Source organism: Gopherus flavomarginatus, chromosome 21, assembly GCF_025201925.1.
Source record: "Gopherus flavomarginatus isolate rGopFla2 chromosome 21, rGopFla2.mat.asm, whole genome shotgun sequence".
NCBI classification, from domain to species: Eukaryota; Metazoa; Chordata; order Testudines; family Testudinidae; genus Gopherus; species Gopherus flavomarginatus.
Window position 1 is genome coordinate 6430652 of NC_066637.1, and position 18860 is coordinate 6449511.

General features: G+C 44.1%; 2 protein-coding genes across 8 annotated transcripts in view; one reads left to right on the top strand and one right to left on the bottom strand.

Annotated features, from left to right (window-relative positions):
• Nucleotides 1–18860, bottom strand: part of CALML6 (calmodulin like 6) — a 208329-nt gene that overhangs the window by 126950 nt on the left and 62519 nt on the right. For 3 of the 7 annotated variants that reach the window (XM_050931670.1, XM_050931668.1, XM_050931666.1), the window contains one exon: nt 18441–18816. The exons of 2 other annotated variants lie outside the window; for them this stretch is intronic. In XM_050931670.1, the coding sequence (XP_050787627.1) occupies nt 18770–18816 (47 nt within the window). In that variant the 3' untranslated portion in view covers nt 18441–18769. Of the gene's footprint in view, nt 1–2020; nt 2057–16761; nt 17695–18440; nt 18817–18860 lie in introns of those variants that run through there. 2 more of the 7 variants (XM_050931672.1, XM_050931673.1) reach the window with 2 other exon arrangements.
• Nucleotides 3263–9905, top strand: TMEM52 (transmembrane protein 52). Its single transcript, XM_050931665.1, has 5 exons — nt 3263–4109; nt 4678–4721; nt 5834–5878; nt 8489–8658; nt 9276–9905. The coding sequence occupies exons 1-5, from the start codon at nt 4056–4058 to the stop codon at nt 9593–9595; spliced, it is 633 nt and encodes a 210-aa protein (XP_050787622.1). The 5' UTR covers nt 3263–4055; the 3' UTR covers nt 9596–9905.

Genomic DNA, 18860 nt, shown 5'->3' on the forward strand with positions numbered 1-18860 from the left:
TGGTTTTATAGGAGTATAACTCCACTGACTTCAACAGTTACTCCTGATTTACTCCAGTGCAAATCAGACCAGCATCAGGTCCAACACTTATGAAGTCAGTGGAACTACTCATGTGAGTAAGGGTAGGACTGAGATGTGGATGGATGAAGAAGTGGAATATGCAAAAGACTTTCCCCCTGTTTGTTAGATATGGTCCTGACTTGGATCACTGTTTCTAAATCTCTTTGGACCCTAAACTTCTTCCCTCTACAAGCATTGGAGAAGTTTGGATCTGGATACAGATCTGGATCTGAACTTCAGATGCATCTTTGTAAGATGGATCCAAACAGGGTCACCAGATCCAAGCTTCCTTGTACTTTTGGGGAAGTTTGGACATGAACTTCCAGCCTCAGGCCCCACTCTCATTTTAATAGAAATCTAGATCCTGTTTGACTCTTTCATTCTTGGAGAGCAACATCTAGCTTGTTATTTTTAGTGATGGAGGGGAAGTGTGAGGACACATGGAGTAAGCCCTAATTTCATACCTACGTCACTTAGATATATTCAGCATAGCCACTGACTTTTGAGAGGTTACTCAACACTTAGTGAATGCAGCACTTCCTGCATGAGCAACAATCTCATGACCCTGGTGTCCCTGTAGGTAAATGTCTCAGTTAATGACACAACCCATCCATGATCCACAAAGCACTTTCAGTTCATGAGGCTTACAGAATAACTCTACCAAATGTTTCCATTCTAAGGGTAGATCCTAAGATCTTGGCACCTCCAAACTATTCTCCCTATGGATGCCATAATGTTTCTGAAATCCACTCATACTTCCAAACTTCCATCAAGCCTGAGTCCAAACTATCAGTCTCATGTTATGTTAAAGTATTGGGAAGAATCTCATTTGTTGTAGTGCATCCATTTACGTTGATATAAGTTGGTATAAGTTATGTCTTTCAGGTGTGAATAAGCCACCCCCTTGAGCAATGTAAGTTACACTGACCTCAGCGCTCGTGTGGACAATGCTATGTTGGCAGGAAAGCTTCTCTCGCCAACATCATTACTGGCCGCCTCTCATGGAGGTGGTTTTATTGGAGTTCTCGTCTGTCGGCATACAGCGTCTTCACCAGATGTGCTGCAGTGGTGCAACTGCTGGAGCATTTCTAATGTAGACTAGCCCTCAGATACATGCTTTTGAGAAGCAGGCAGGCACCTGAGCAGCCTCTTCAGGGAATTTTGTGCAGGTCTTAAAATGTTGTCTCCTCCAGACACAGGGGCGGCTCCAGGCCCCAGCACGCCAAGTGCGTGCTCGGGGTGGCATGCCGTGGGGGGCGCTCTGCCGGTCGCCAGGAGGCGTGCCTGCGGGAGGTCCACCAAAGCCACGGGACCTGCGGACCGCAGGACCAGTGGACCCTCCGCAGGCATGCCTGCGAGAGGTTCACCGGAGCTGTCTGCCGCCCTCCTGGCGACCGACAGAGCGCCTCCCGTGACATGCCGCCGTGCTTGGGACGGCGAAATGTCTAGAGTTGCCCCTGTCCAGACAGATCTAAATTTTATTCCAGACAGTCATAACTTTTATCAGTTCCATCTCTCCTTCCACCATATCTTCAGCACACTTTTCCCAGGACTCATCATCAATGTTTGTTTTTCCACTGCACCATTCACTTGACTTAACTAATAAACTCCTCAGCTCTTCAGCTCTAATCATCTTTTCCTTTTCCTCATTTTCCCAGCCATATACCATCATTATCACATGTTTCCAATTACCTCTCCTATTACCTAGCATTGTCCTTTTAGTCACATATCTGAGTCTTGTTGCAGGCTCCAGGATGCTGTTCTTTAAAGGTGACTGAACTCCATATTTCCTTATACTTTAAGGGCAAGAGAATCCTCCCTCATTCACTATATGGATCTTTTATCTGCATTACAGATCTCTTCTGCATATTCTGTTCTTTTGAAGTCAGTGGAAGTTCTATGCTCATGGTAAGGACCCTATCCTGCAAAGACTATCCTGCACATTCTTTACTTTACTTACTGAGAGCAGTCCCACTGAAATCAATCCATGTCCAGGCTGCAGAGAAGAGAACCACAGCAGGGACCGGAAAGAAAAGGTCTCTTTTATTTACATACAGATGCAATCACTGGAACCTTGTGAAGGTGATTACATTTTCTTCTGTGACATTTCAAGGAAAAACTTATCTGCACCTCATTTTTGGGCCATTTGTGATCTAGAAATTTAATGTTCATGACATTTCTGAAACATCACGTTGTTATTCCTCAAAACAGGACAATTCTGAGTGAATAACAGGCTCTTTTTTCTCTCCAATTTTGAAATGAAAAATTGATATTTCCAATCTTTTTTTCCCAAAAGGTAGACCAATTTTGAATATTTGAAACAAAAAGCAAAAACGTCCTCCACTCTCCAGGCTTTTTTCACTTTGAAATTTTCACATTTCTTTCACTACTCTCCCCTATATCCTGCCTGAATTTCCCTGTGACAAAACATAAGCACAGACTATTCTTATTAGTATGCATTTTAATGCACTCTGTGCAAAGAAAGCACTGTGTAGTATTTGGCATAATTAGCAACACAATCCTGTTCAGAACTACAGTGTATTCCCTGAAAGTGCCATTCCCTGCATGATCCTCTGTTTAGTCTCTGTTTGCCAAAAGCTGAGAATGGGCCACACCGAATGGATCATTTGACAGTTACCTGCTCTGTTCATTCTCTCTAGGGCACCTTGGCCACTGTCAGAAGACAGAATCCTGAGCTAGATGGACTTTTGGTCTGACCTAGAATGGCCACTCTTATGTTCTTATCCCATATGTCATTGTGCATTTCCCAGACCGCATCTCCCAACTCTAGTGATTCATCTGTGAAATTTCTAGAGGGGAAGACATATAAAGTTCACCAAGGGGTGCAGCACAGTAGATGGTGCTTCATAACACACAGGGTAGCCTGTCAGCAGTGACTAACCAGGGGATCAGCAAAAATCAGTTGTGTATTGTAGGTGGGTCTTTAACTGCTCAGTAAAACTGGGAACTGTGGAAAGACTTTAAAACTCATTGTGACGGAAGGCTGCTGTAAAGAAGGGGATCCGTTCCTACAGTGGTCTAGTAAAACAAACCACTAGAATTTCCACTACATGGATCTGAGGAAGTGGGTGTTCACCCACGAAAGCTCATGCTCCAAAACGTCTGTTAGTCTATAAGGTGCCATAGGATTCTTTGCTGCTTTTACAGATCCAGACTAACACGGCTACCCCTCTGACACTAGAATTGAGACAGGTGGCAGGTATATGCATGCTGTCAGCAGCCGAATCATATAGGCCATGCACTGATGGGGTCTGACTGCAGGTGGCAGTGGTTACTTAGCCCCCTCTGCTTCTCCATTCTTCCAGTGATTGCTCCAGTTTGTAAGGCAGATGATGTCATGGGGAGAGTGGCTCAGGCTTGGCTCATGAGAAATGAACAAGTAACATGAATTCCTTGGCAAGGATGCCATTAGGGGTTTTTAAAGGTGGAGACTAGACAGGTTTTTGGGGCAATGGGAGAGGGTGCTATTCCTTAACCTGGGGCCCGAGTCACAGGTGCCAGCTCCGAGCACTCTCCCTAGGAGGGCTGTGCCAAACGCGCTGGAGGACGCTGCCGTCCCTTTGTGAACTGGTCTGGGTGGTGGTTTTTGCAGCGAGCACAGGATCGTCCCGTAGTCAGAGCCACGTGGAATCTCTCCTCCGGCTGCGTGTACGCACATCCCTCTCTGATCCATCAGTGCCAGCCCCCTCCTGCTGCAATGAACCAGGCCAGCAAAAGGAGGGGCGGGCCTCCCTCTCTGATGGGCGGGGCTTCAGAGGAATCTGAGCCGCAGTCGGAGGAGGGGAGATGATAAATATTACCCAGAAGCGAGAAGCTAGCCAGCCTGTAGCTGCCTGTTCCTTAGGGAGGATTACAGAGCTGGGTACAATCCCAGGAGCGCTCCTCTGGCTTTGCAAGACCTGATCTCTGCAGGGTTGTTGGAGGCATTTCTGGACGTAGGGGACCCGATTCTTCTCCCCCGGCTGCTTTGGAGCATGGCTGGCAAGGTGCATCGGCTGTGCATGGGCTGGAGCTTACTGCTGTTGCAGGTGGGTCCGTGGAGCTCTTTGTTCGCAGGCAGGAGCACGTGCGTTCGCTCCAGCTGCTTTCTGCGGGCTCGCCTCGCGGGGAAAGGTTCTCAGACAAGCCCCAGCCTAAAGAAACTTTCCTGTCACTTAAAAACCTGTTGGTCCCCTGGGCAGCCAGCCTAGCTAGGCACGTACATTGCATATGGTGCCCCTTTCCTGTACCTTCTCCCTCGGCTGCTCGGCACGGGTGTCTTATTCTCACCAGCGGCCGCTTCTTTACGTGGAAGCGCTATTATGTATTGATTAAATTCCCTTCTCTGGAGACGGGCTTAAGCCACGGAGCTCATGGCGGGACCCCTCTGAGGGCTTTGAGCGCGGCGGGGATATTTGATTGTGCTTGCACGGTTATTTCCAATGTGATGGATTTAACTTGCAAATGCGCTGGGAGGCCGAGGTTATGCATTGAACGACAAACCTCTGTGCAGCTAGCCAAGCAAGGGCCTCTGAGACTCGGGGCTCTCTGCCTTTGGTTATCTGCTTCCATGCACGCTCGCGGTTTGTATCTGATGCTGATTCCTTCCTTCCCCAGGCAGCGCTCTGCTCTTCCCAGGGTAACTGCGATAGCCCCGACCAGTAAGTAAAGCTCTTTCGCTATGGCAAAGGGTAGTTCTGACGCTGTTTTAATCATGATGTGGCACAGTGGAATTCTTTACTGACATATTTAGGCGGGTGCTTGGACTTTTGCTGCTTATCTTTTCTCTGTGGAAAGCCTCTGCCTAGGAGAACAACTCACGAATTTGATTAGACAGGGTTGTGAGTTCAATCCTTGAGGGGGCCATTTGCAGATTGGCTCTGCTTTGAGCAGGGGGTTGGACTAGATGATCTCCTGAGGTCCCTTCCAACCCTAATAATCTATGATTCTAAGCCAGTTCAGCTCATCTTTTCTTTTCCTTTCAATCCTACCTACTCAGGAGGTTGGGGCGTGAAAGATCCTTTCATTCATACTTGACTGTTCTTCGAAATGCTGTTTTGCCGTCTTTTCCTCTCCGGGTGTAGCTCCTGTTTGTAGTAAAAATAAGTGCAGCCTCCAACATCTTCACTCTCAAAAATCAGCTAACTTTTGAGTAACTTCAATCTTCATATTCTGATTATATCTGCTATGTTAAAATGGCACAAAAGAGTGAATACAGCCTATTGACTGGATGCACAAATTGGTTTTCTGTATACTAAATGCATACAACTTGCTAAATGCAATACTGTTTTTCTGCCTCTCTGGCAATTTGGCTATCGGAGAAGTGATGTCATCTTTTTTATATTTATGGGCAGCTGCCATTACAGCACTTTTCTTTGTATTACAGCCATGGCAAAAGTACTATAAGAATAATTTAGGATGAAAAAGCTGCCTTAGGCTGGAATTTTCGGATGCATCTAAGGGAGTTGTGGTTTTCAATGGCTAATTTTCTTAGCCTAAATAGCTGTCTATCCAAGAAACTAGGAAATATCACTAGGAATAAAGAGTTTGTTTTACAATTTGCATTGCAGCATCTGAGTTGTCTTTAAGAGAGGTACTGTTAAATGGTTTACAGTGATCTAATGAAACAAAGCAGAGTTCGTTTTTAGCTTAATTTTCTTAAATTCTTAATTTCCTTTTCTACTCTGCAATTAGTGTGAAATTTAGTTGCTTTGTTACTAAACTTAATATTTGAATGTAACGACTGAGATTAGTTATCCACCTTCATTTCCAGGTGTGCTCGGAATAATTCTAACTGGACTAGCCTGTGGTATGTCTGGTAAGTTCAGATTTATTTTACTTAACATACAAGATGTTTGGGAGATGATGTAAACAAATAAATAGTGGGAATGAGTGAATAAAGACACACTTCTCTGATCCTGAATCAAAGAGGAGGACTTAGCCAAGTCTGTCTGTGGCAAAATGAAAGGTGCCAGAGGAATACAACCCAGACTAGCTAGATGAAAACGTAAGCAAATCCATACAACGTGGGTCATGTTCCTAGATGAGTATTCCATCCCCATAACTCTGACATGTTACAGCTTGACTCCAAAGCCATCGTGCACCCCTTCTAAACAGACCACTTGCTGAATCTTTGCTTGGAGAGGGATCAGCAGTGCAGTGTAGTGGACTTGGCAGTTCTTGGCATTCCATCAGGTTTTGCTTATCCGTGAGCTTATCCCTCTCTCCCTTTTATGGGAGAGAAGATGGTTGGATTATGATGTTCTTTCTTACACGGCTTGCTGAAATCCTTGTCATTGATCGGTAACCTTTTTTTATTGGCTCATTTTATGACTTAAAAAGGGGAGAAAACGAATAGGCAAACACTATTGTAATAGACAGATCAGTCACTCCAGGCTACATGCATCTTGGCTTGCAGCTACAGAGTGTACATGTCAGGATGTATGCTGTAAAACTTAATGAGGGAATACAGTGCAAATTGGCTAGTGTTAACTACAGCTTAGCATTTGGACTAATTTAGGCTTCTTCTACAAATATTCTAAACCCTCTCAGTGGGCGTTGATATGCAGAACTGTTTAAAAAATTAATTGACACTTTGACTGGCTTGAAGGCAGCTGTCAGCATTTATAAACAGTAAAACTAATGTATCATAGTTTGCTGTTCAGAACTGCTACACTATTATAGCAGTGTACAGTAATCATCACTTCCCTCAGAGGTCCGTCTCAGAATGTGGAATCATGAAGGTTTATCCTAATAGCTCTTGGAAGATCTGATTGGTTGGTGATGAGGTCATATTCTGCTCACTCTGGTGCAATGTTTTATTATGAAGTTCCAGCAAGCTTTTATACTATGAAATGTAAAAGCCAGCACTGAATATCAGTTACTTCTTGTTCTGCCATTGCTGTGTTCTGAATTTTCTACATTTTATTTTTTAAAGTAATCTTAAATGGCTTGAAACTCCAGGAACTTATAGCTGCTGATCAGAGGTTAGTTTTGAAGAATCTAACTTCACTTCTGATCAAGAAAGAAACCTGGCTTTGTTAAAACAGCAATTTCATAAGTGTTGTCCTGGGAGTGCAGGAAACTGTGGTTCAGATCCCCGGGGTCAAGGAAGGTATTGGATTCCCATGGAGTACTAAAGCCTGTGGTATGGAATTTTAGCTATTGTTCAATGTAGGTTCCAAATTCCAGATTTTGTGGGTGAGAGATATGTTTATGTGGCCTAATACTAATAGAAATGTTCTCATTAAAATAAAATAAAACAGTTTGTTTGGATTTAAACATCTCCTGCAGTATAATTTTGGTTACTTTTACATTGTCATCTTTAGTAATCTAGGAGTGCTAAGAAGGAATTATGTGGAGGCATGCTTTTGATCTGTCAGTATTACCTTTAAATTGGGTGGAGGAGAGGCAGGAAACAATACTGTTGGGGTCTCTTCTTCTGACCTATGTGTGTATTGTGGGGGAGGGAAGGAATCAGAACATGGAATTCTAGTGTGTCAGCTGTTCTGGAGCAGCTCCCTCCAAAGTACCATGAGAATACTTAAATCTTTGACCTTGTGTCTCTTTCTTTTTGCAACCCAATCCCAGCCTGGCATGCCTTATTGCTTAACTAGCTCATGAGAACACTTAATCTCATTCAAGAACACTTTCAACAATGGAAAAAACTCCAGAATTTAAATTTGAGAGGGGAGCCAGAAGCACCATAATCTAGATTTTAGGTATATTGGGTGGAATTGACCCCTGGGTAGAGGGCCAATACACCATTAAATGGCTATGCCCCATTAAATCTCACTTATGCACTATTTTGAGGACTTAAGTGGATCAGAGGTCTAGATCTGGTTTTGTGTAGAAGTCCAGATGGGAATGCTGGGAAAACAGCACCTTTTGAAGTCCAAACTCTTGCACTGCCTTCATTTACTCTGTAGAATACTGACTTAGGCATTATGTATTATGAGGTTATACAGCAGCTAGAGATGGCACCACAAAGATACACATTGCACTATAAAACTTCTGCAGTGCTTTATAAATACAGACCCTGGTCCTGCAAAGACTTACATACTTAGCCTTAATCACATAAACAGATTCACTGGATTCAGTTAAAGTCATTGGAGCCATGCTCACTTACACTAGCTGAAAGTCTGGCCTGTGTATTTTTAACTTAACACCGTCCCTGAGTCAGGAAGGGTTTAACAGGTGATCAGTAGCACCAAAGCTTGGGGATATTAAGCTGACTGTTTTGTGACTGGCTTTTCTCATGCTGGTATTTACACACAAACGGAGCCAGCACCAATAAAAAAAGACTCCTATATAGTAGGTAAGCCAGGCCTTGAAAAGAGCCTCCTTAGGAGTTAAATCTCTTCCATTCATGGAAGAGGAAAAGCATCAATAATAAAGTTATGGGCTTCTCTCTCCCTGCATCTCCTAGGCTGATTCTACTGACCGTGTTCATGCTCCTGCTATGTGGCATCACAGCGAGCTGTGTGAAGTTCTGCTGCCGAAAGAAGAGACCCCCAGTTCAAACCTTTCCTAGACGCCCCTACGATTTGACAGTCATTGCCGTTGATGGCGATAGCACCGCCCACAGCACGGTGACTTGTAAGTCTTCTTCAGGGGCTTTTATTCGGGGTACTTCAGGCTCTAATCCTGGAGATGCTAGCACTTGGGTGTGCAATACTCCTGGCACTTCACATCTTCAAAGCAGACACAAACTAATCCTCACAACACCTCAGGCCCTGTGAGGTACTATCACCCCACATGTTGTATATGGGGAAACAGAGGCAGAGAGAGGCTCAGTGAGGAAGTGGCAGAAGGCAACCGGAGTTTAGTGCTCTAAAGGTTCAAATAAATCCCTGATGGGCTGGCCTTGTGCATGTCCTCACAAATCCATTCTTGCCCCGCCATCTTGTTCTACCTCACATCTGTCCGTTCCAGCCAAACTGCTTCTTACAGGAGCCGTAGCACAGAACCAGAATGGTAGAAGCCCAACTAATAAGTCTCCTGGTGTCTGGGTTACAGCATGTACCCATTATGTCACACACCTCATTGTAATAACTAGATGTGTCTAAACAGAAGCATTTTTTCCCGATTGCTGGCTGGTTCCATCTATGCCACAGTTATAGATGCACTAATTTACTGGAAAAATAGTGTCAGATCTTTATACAAAGATGTCTTTTATTCACTTGTTCAAGCCCTATTGTGCCTTCTCTTTTCAGCATACAGCTCTTTCCAGTACCCCCAGAGCGCCCCACTTCCCCTTCCATTTGGGGATATGGATAGGAGCACCATGTCTCCCCCAGCCTACAGCCTCTATGCAATGGAGTTGCCACCCTCATATGATGAGGCCATCAAAATGGCTAAGCCCTACATTGAAACGGTGTTGGTGGGCCAGAAGCTCAATGACATCCTTGAGCCGGTGGCACCAGAAGAGCCAAATCAGCACCACGGTTCATCTGCTCCTGTGGCTGGTGAACTGGAGACACAGCCAAGTTCAGAAGAACCACAAGTTGAAGCACAAGGCCAGCCTCCGCTCTAGCCCATTTAGAGGTGAGGGAGAATACAAGGACCTCGAAGTACTAAAGACATTAAAAGTTTGATCTTATATGCAAGTAACCATGGGAAGATGCCTAATCTGATGTCCGTAGCAATGATCTGTCATGTGGGAGGAATGTTTCCTGCAATTGCAGTAATCTTCTGTTGATGATTCTAGGGTATTAAATGAAACAGGAGGACAGCAGTTTAAAAATACCCTGTATGGGTGATACGTGGATGCTAGTTTGGGTCCTGCCAATGAAAAATAATCCCTTGTACTGATATAGCAATGAAAAGGGCAGGGGCATGGTTCTGCGATAGCGACACCTTCATTAGATGCCAGAATGACGCAAACAGTGCATTGTTCCTGAGCAGAAGATGGAGTTTCCCAAACTTGAGACAGAAATGGAGTCTTGATCAAGTGCAAATTCAAGAGCTTCTATAGCTTGTCTCTTCTTTTGAGAAGGTTAACTGTCCAGCAAATTGCTGAAGCACTGAACTCGTTGCTACGTAACGGCGAATGTTCTTTAAACTGAAGGAAAATGGCACCCCAGGACTCTACTATGCACATTGTTATTTCCACAATGATGGGAAGAGACAAGGGAAAAGACATTTGTGCCAGTTATAGGAGACCCGAATCATTAAAAAAGCCCATCATTTTCAAGATGGGGAGGGGGAGGTTGATGCTTGTTAGTTTTGTCAGTAACAGTGCAAATTAACCTCCAGGAGAAACTTTTATACATGGTTTGGTATTATTAAAATATTTCAAGTATTCATGTTTTTGCTGACTGAACCCAATGGGTCTGAAAAACTAAATGATCTGGTAAATATTGAATGCCTCGTCAGCACAAAAAGTCGGTAGTATGGATTTCAGAAAAAGTGAAAAGTTAAAACTGCAGCGCTTGACCTTATGGGATTTTTATTTTATATTTCACTGATTTTTTTTTAAACTATAAATAAAATTTTAACCTTTTAAAGCAAACGATCTGTCATTGTGAGTTCTAAGTAACCTAAGATAAGGGTTACAGAGAAAAGTGTCCAATAAAAATCTCTTCAGGGAAAGATCTGTGACACATAGAACAATAGAAATGAGCATTGAAGGGATCTTTCATATCATGTAGCTCAACTCCACACTGTGTTTCCTTGGGACTGTGGGGCTTACACACTATAACCGTTTTTGTGTGTGCATGGAAACTGTATAAACCTTCTGTCCCTTAAAACTGCAGGTACAAGAAATCCTAGTCCTTTGAGCTTGAATAAACTGATTGTTCGGATACTTTTTCCAGTGGCAGTGTGATATTCTGTCTCCTCTTTACTGCAACTGTAGGGAGGAAACCGAGTGCACAAAATCTTTTAGAAACGGGTAAAGTGAACTCAGGAGGAGGGAGAAGATGAAGGTCGGAAAAGCCACAGCTGCAACAACTGTATTGGGCAAAAATCCCCATTGAATAGGGCACTGCTGCTGCTTACTCAGCAGTAAGCATTTCCAGTACCCATGTAGTAGCTACTTGTTTGAGAACTGAAGCTCTACACACTGGTAATGATTAAACTATCAGAACAGTGCACAGGACCAAGGCTAAATGGGAGGGGAAGCCACACCAGTCTCAAAAGTAAGTAGTTCCTTGTGACATAGTTAGCAAATGTGTATTTATTGCAGAAAACTATCCTCTTTGTGGGGGAAGCTGCACTGCCAGGAAATAAACCTAGGGGGGAAAACATCCCCAGTTTCTATATGAATGAACCACTGCTCTGGGGGGGGACTAATCTATGATTGCACTGCTCTGGAAAGCTGTTTACCGCTACTTAGATACATAGCACAAAGGGAAGCAGCCCTGGCCTCATCAGATAAAATTCTTCATTTTGGAATGCAGCTCATCTTTCCTGTTTCCTGTTTTTCCTTTAGCCATCACCAGCTTTCAGACTTGTGAGCTCAGCCTTTTATTAGAGGAGAATGGTCTTTGTAGATAAGGGTTCAGGTTGGACTATAATTGCCAGTTTAAGTTGTCGCAAAATCATTTTAATATCATCTAGTACCATTTTAAGCTGAGAGGTGACAAGGCACCATGGCAGGTGGCGTGGGTGTTATGCCTTTCCCACTTCCATTCTTGTTCTCTAGGGAGGGTTTATTTTGATCTAGTTTCTGGAATTACAACAGAGACCAGTTCTGCTGGTATTTCACCCCTGGGACTCTCACTCATTCATCTGCACTCTCAAGTGAAGAAGTGCAGGTACAAAGGGGGTGGGAGGGAAGAGTGATGTGTAAACTTGTATTTCCGATGCTGTCCTCTTCTGACAAAGGTGTTTGGCTGGGCCCTGGGGCTGTTTTTTTCCTCCCTCCTAGCCCTATTCACACTGGTGACGTTTTTAAGCTCCCTACTGACTGGAATTAGTGACTAGTCTGACTTGTACTAGAAGCAAAGAGGCTCAGCTGGGGTTGGAAGTGAGTGGTAGGTTTTAACACAAACCTACCAAGCCAGGGAATTCTGCACCAACTTTTAGCATTTAGTATCAGTTTTTTCTTTAAAACTGTTTTCTGTGGGATTTGATTTTTTTTTTCTTGGCCTGAGTTGTAGAAGGCTCAATTAAGTCTTACCCTACCCTGGTGGGTGGGAAATAGATTGGGACTGGAGAGAAGTCTGGTGCCTGGCCTTTACAACTGGCTGCGCCTGAGGGTTCAGAGGCTATAAAGGCTGGCAGGCAGAAGAAGGGGGAATGGTCAGGGGAAGGTCAGTCTCCAGGCTGTGTGGAAGAGGATTGTAAGGCCTGCAAGCTGTATATAGTATATCACTGATGGTGGGAGAACCTGGTGTAAATAAAGCTGCAGGTGCTGAAGAACTAGTTTTATTGGGGCCACCAGTGGGCCTCAGGAAGAGGGGTGGGCAGAGGACCTGTTATAAGCTGGAATCTGGTTCCTAACATGTGTACCTGGCTTTGCAAAAACCACTCCTGCTTTTGCCAGCCTGTGATGGTACTGGATGAACAAGAGCTGCCAAAGAGGAGTTGTACGTTAGATTTGCAGCTCCCATTGGCTTCAGTGAAGTTGTCCCTGGTTCAGTACATCTGCAAATTGTCCCAGAAGTCCTGGTGTTTGGTAACAGGAGTTCATGAGTATATGGAACACACTTCTGCTGGCTGAAGTGATTAGGGGTGTTTTGTACAGCAAACTTCAAAAACAAAAGAAATTACTTGTTTGATTCCAGCCCAAATGGGAACTTAATGATTGAGTTAAAGCTGCTGCAAAAGACATTTAATGAGGGGAAATGATACAGAGCCTGAACTGCACCTGGTACCTCAGTGTGGTTGGGACTGCCTTTCTCAGATCACGTGCCCCTGACTCGCTGACATACTTTCCTGCCCAAGTAGCCTGGTTGCTCAACTTACATTCCTCCGTACTGGAGATTAAATGCTATAGGGACAGACCACATCACTGACTCCACTTAGCTGCAGACATAACAAAGAGCAAGGGCCTGATCTTGCTGTCGCTGGAAATCGTTTGGTTGTGGACCTCAAAAGAAATAGGAGTAGGCCACATAGTGCTTTCCTGCCTGGAGTCTATTTCTGCAGTTTCCTTTTTTCTGCACTGTACTTTTCTAGAGCAAATTTTTATACAGTGCAGTTACTGTTTGCCATCTTGGCTGTGCCTGCACTGGCATTTCACTGCAAGTGTAACTTCCTACTGTTAAGTAAAGTGACATCTGTGAAGCCCTAAATGCTGTGGAACTGTTAAAATGTTTTGTTTGGTTACTTAGTTTTGCCCTACTGAACGTTTTTCCAATTAAAACAATTTTTAAAATGGAGAAAGTCTAGTATGTCTGATTCCAAAGGGAGAAGGGGAAAAATAGTACTGTGAATTACACCTAGCTCTTTCATCACACTTTTTATCAGTAGGTCTCAAAAGCTCTTTACAAAGGAGGTTGGTGGCATTATCCCTATCTTCCAGATGAGTAAACTGAGCTACCAGGACCCATCCAAGGTCACCCAGCAGGCCCTGGGCAGAGTTGAAAATCAACACAGGTCTCCTGAGACAAGGCCACTGTTTGTGACTTCCTTGATGGAACAAGGTTCCTAAACATCCTCCTTGCCTGTCAATTGATTTTTGGAGTCCTCAGCAGGTTCCCCCATGCTGAACCCTGTGTTGACTAGTGACTCCCAGCCAGCCTGGTCTTTGGCCTGTGCAACTTATCTTTTGCTCAGTGGATTAGTTGAGCAAGCTGGCCTGTCTGGGAAGTGTAGTCTAGTCTAGTGGATAGAATACAGCATTGGACTAGGTGTCAGGGAACCTGGATTGTATTATTGGTCTGCTAAGTGACATTGGGCAAGTCACTTGGACTTAGAGCCTCCTTTCATTTTGATGGGAGTGAGTGCCTAAAATACCTTTGAGGATCTGGGCTGCCATCTCCCTGTGCCTCAGTTTCCCCATCTGTAAAATGGCAATGATACTGCCCTCTTTTGTAAAGTGCTTTAAGCTCTACTGATGAAAAGTGCTAGATAAGAGCTAGGCATTATTATTAAAATAACTAGTTCAGGAAGTATAGCTCACAGCCCAGTCTTGTCTTCATCAAGCTTGCCATCCTCCTTGGTGAGAGATCTTTGCACAAGCAATCTCTACACCCTCAAGCTCGGCAGCAGGCCCATTCTGGTGGGGGTGCTGTGTTAGCAACTTTAATATCATAGCTGTGCTCTGATTAGGAATTTGGTGCTCTCTAGTGGTTGCCAACATTTTTGCAGGGACAATGAGTATCATATCTCCCCTGCCAGTGCTGTGGCAGGCAGCTAGCATATTTTGTACTGGAACTTGACACAGAATTCAGCATTCATGCTCACTCTAACTTGCCCGTATGGTTACTGACATGTAATGCTATTTTTGCTACATGAGTTCTGAAATGCTGCATAAGTTAATCCTGCTTTTTCACAACCCATCTACAACACAGCCTCCTCTATCTACAAAGATTCCTGCTGTTTCTCTTACATACATTCCCCTCTTAAACAGTGCTAAGGTAATGGTCCCAAACACTGCACTTTGCAATAATGATACTGTAGTGACTTTCAGAGTATTCTTGTTATATAGAGTGATCCAATGTAATATGATACAGTTAAGGGGAAGCTCCTTACTTCAAAGCACTGAGATGCGATACTAAGTTATGTACTGAGTAGAGCTGGTTTGACAATAGCTCTCCCCTCCCCTCCAACTTTGGGGATTTCTAGGTTTTGTTTTTTCACGAATTGGAAAATTTCAAAGGAGATGGAAATTTTCAGCACATTTGTTTGTTGAGAAAAATGGCCATTTTCCATTCAATTTTTCAGATGAAAATTTTTTACTCTCAGTACAGTTATTGGTTGTGTTTGCACTCTTTGTATTCAGGAAGCACAGGCTAAAATTCCCAAAGTTCTGCACTGGGATTAATGTAAAACCTGACTGAGTCTCTGGTGTGTCTCTTTTGCCCTAGAGTCCCAATGAGGTACATGGATGTGATGAGATGTGCCCAGGACATTCCACAATGAATTGCAATGTGCTTATTGTAATTCTGGTCATTGTGAAATTGTGCTAGTTAAAGCCAGATTTTATTGTAAGGAGAGAGGGGGCATATTTCCATCTTCCCAACTTCTTGTTACTCACTTTGGCTCCTGTGGATCTGCCTCACAGAGATATTGCAAAGATAAATACAGTAGTGACTGAGGATGTTCAGGTTCTATGGGCAAGGGCCATAGAACTGTCTGAGGTAGGTCAGGCAGGGCAACCTGCCCCACTGCTCCTCAAGGCTGATTTGGAGGGTGGTGCTTTCAGGTGTATTCAGTCTCTACAGCCATTTCAGTCCTAGGTATCGCTGCTGAGACTTGCCAAAACTGGCTGGAGGTTTGGTGATAAGGAGGCTACCAACTGGACTAAGGCCCTGATTCTGCAATGCATGCTATGCAAATGAACCTCTGCACCTGACCAGAGACCTGCTGAAGTCTGTGGGACTCTGTGCAGATGCTGGGGCCTACTCATATTGTAGGACTGATACCTACATCTCACCACTCAACTCATTTCACATTTTAGCTCCTATTCCCAGCTGATCAAGTGGGGAATGCAGATCCCCATCCTCGCCTGTCCCCTGCCATAGATCCCCCAGCCTCCTTGGCTAGCAAGGTGAGAGCTCCTCCTGCTGCTTTAATCTGCTGCCCATTGCCAAGGTACAAAGGGCTAACAAGGCACTTCCAACCAACCCCGGGCCAACTTGTGTTTGTTTATAGTACAGACTGGCACCATCTGAATCATACCACAATCATGATACCTCCCAACACTCCTGTGAAGTAGGCAAGTAAAATTATCCCCAAAAGACCCAGTAGCCTGCACTGCATCGGAGGCTTTATTAGCAAACAAATGCTGGGAAGTTACCACCACTGAAGGTTTGTGGCCATGATGGGAAGAAATATTAAACCTGCTCTCAATTATCCTATAAGTGGTCTGGTGGGGAGGCTGGTGGTTTCCAGGAAGCTGGGGGATTTCCCCAGGGCAGTTTAGGGAAAGAATTACCCTCTGGTGAACTGTGCTTGTTCGAAATCAACATAAAGATAGGCTTGAAAAATTTTTTGCTTATTTTACTTTAGAGGTGGGTGAAGGGAGAGCCCTGGAGGGTTAAAAGGAAAGACTAAGCTAGTAAATAAAGATGAGATACTGTATTAGGAATCAGAGAGAGTCCTTCATGTTTGGACACAGGGTCTGTTCAAGCTAGTAGTGATTGGGACAGGGAAAGTTTCCTAAGGAGGGGAGATGACTGTGGACTCTAGAGAAATGTTCCTGTGATTGTACTGCTGGAACGGAGTAAAGGCCTGCTGTTGCATAAGAGCATATAGGTGCAGGAGATCTACTGGGATCCTTTGCTGAGCATGAGATGGGTGCTGTGTGAGCTTTTCATGTTGTCTCAGAGCTGGTAGAAACAAGTCACAGGGCTGGTCCACACTAGGGGGGGGAAATCGATCTTAGATACGCAACTTCAGCTACGTGAATAACGTAGCTGAAGTCGAATATCTAAGATCGGATTACTCACCCGTCCACACCACGCGGGATTGATGTTCGCGGCTCTCCGTGTCGATTCCGGAACTCCGTTGGGGTTGATGGAGTTCCGGAATCGATATAAGCGCGCTTGGGGATCGATACATCGCGTCTAGATTAGACGTGGCCACAGTCTCTCACTGACCAAAGCAAAGCAAGCGTGGTGAGCTTGAGGAGTCATTTGAGGATGTGATTGGCGGCTGCTGGAGTAAGACAAGGACTGGTCTGGACAGTATTTGTGGATAAAAGTGAAGCCTCTGTGAAATCTACAGATATGTGTACACTGCCTGCTTGAGCTATCCTGTACTGGAGAGCTGTGTGCTATGGAAAATATTATGGACCCAGTTCATAATTACCCTAGGACAAGGAGGCCCCGATTCCTGACTGAGGCCTCTAGGCATTACTGCAATGCAAATGTATAATAGGCTAAAGAAGACTGTCAATCATATTTTCAATGATGTCTGAGCTTTGCTGATGCCAAAAAAAACCCCTCGCTGTTCAGTTCTCTGAATCAGCATGGAAAGAATGGTTTCTGAAAAACCACTGGACTGTGTCACTTGCAAACAGCTCAGTTTTACTCCTGTCTGTGAGATAGCATTTGTTTAGGCCTCGTCTACATAAGAGAGTTGAGACAGTTTATTGAATCAGTTTAAAAACTGGACACTCTTATTTTGGTTAAGAGTGGCTCATTGCTGTTTTAGCTTAAGCTGATTCCTACTGACTTAAACTAACCTGCAATAAATCTAGTTTCAATTGAAATAATAGTGTTCGCACAGAGATTTGCACTAGATTAACTAAATCAGTTTAAAAATCACATCTTTAGTTAAACCATTGCAACATATATGTTCCTCAAATATAGTCCAAAACCACAACTGCTGCCTCTTGAGTGTTTGTCTTCAGGTGAATATCTTCACTTGACTACTTCATTTCAATAACCTGATGCAGGAGGAAGAGTCCAAGCTCTTATGCAGAAATAAGCACTATGTACAGTTCACAGGGTAGCATATACTTTTGGACAAAGATCCTATGAGCTTCCTCCCCTCAGCAAGAGTTGAATGGTGGGTCTTCTGAAATTAAAAAGCTTTATGGAGCAAGAGGGTACATGTAGGTTAGAAGAAATAACTTCTAGTTCATTCTAAAATATAGGGGCAAATGGCCAGATTTTCAAAGGTATTTGGATCTAAAGTGGCAGATAGGCATCAAATGGATTTTCAAAAGTGCCACCTGCACCTTTAGCTGTCTAAATATTTTTGAAAATCTGGCCCACAACGAACAGCGCATGTGCCAGGACGGACCAATTCCCCCTTGCTTTCTCCTGACTTAATAGCTTGCTTTAACCCACTTGAAGTTTGGTGCACAGACATGCAGTGTTACAAGGATTCCCTCTGCTTTCCCCAAGTCCAGTGCCCTTCCCCTTGTGTGCTATGCTCTGGTTCAGAACCAGCTTGCAGCATTACAGGCTTTTCCATCTGTTAGCCAACCCCGACTGCATCACTTCACAGGTTTCCTCAATGTTTTTCCAAGCCCACTTGAAACACTGAATTATTGTGAGCTTGAAATTCAGTGCAATATGACTCATGTTTTCAGGCACTCCCTCGGGTAGCTTTATTTAGTCCACCGTGCAGAAGTGAAGTTTAGGCATTTCTAACCAAGGTGTGAACTGTTTTTGAGATGCATAAAAGTAGGTGTGGACCTGGGAGCAATTCTCAGTCCCAGGAATGATTTATACAGGAGAAGTGAGAGTCCTGGCAAAGCACATGCATTCCTTTCCCAAGTATGCTATGTTCCTTTCACAGGACTCTTTAAAGCCATATTGGAAAAACTTTCTATATAAAGCTTATTAATAAACATAAATTATGGCTCTTGTATGATTTCCATGGCCCAAAACAGATTGCTTGAATAACTGAATCTCTCCTGCAAGAGCTTCTACACCTGCTGTGAGAGGAGTATCTCAGCTCTGTTCTGGTCTGTAGCTTCCTTCTGCTGTGAATGCCAGGTGAAGTTACTCAGACGTGGGTCGTGTATGAGCGGTGTTTGGAAACATCTCCAGATCACAGCATCTTGAGAAGAATTGCAGTCCTTGCAGGTGAGAGTGTCTAGGAAGGATCTTTGTAACAAAGGATCTGGTTCTTCTTCAGGATGCTATTGAACAAGCTTAAAGGATTCTCCAGTCATCATGGCCACAAACTCTGAGAGGGAGAGAACCATAGACAAGGCAGGATTTATTAGCCTC

Coding starts and splice junctions, on each gene's coding strand:
- TMEM52 (XM_050931665.1), top strand. CDS start 4,056: ATGGCTGGCAAGGTGCATCGGCTGTGCATGGGCTGGAGCTTACTGCTG. Junction 5,879..8,488: donor ACTAGCCTGTGGTATGTCTG/GTAAGTTCAGAT, acceptor TGCATCTCCTAG/GCTGATTCTACTGACCGTGT. Junction 8,659..9,275: donor CGCCCACAGCACGGTGACTT/GTAAGTCTTCTT, acceptor TTCTCTTTTCAG/CATACAGCTCTTTCCAGTAC.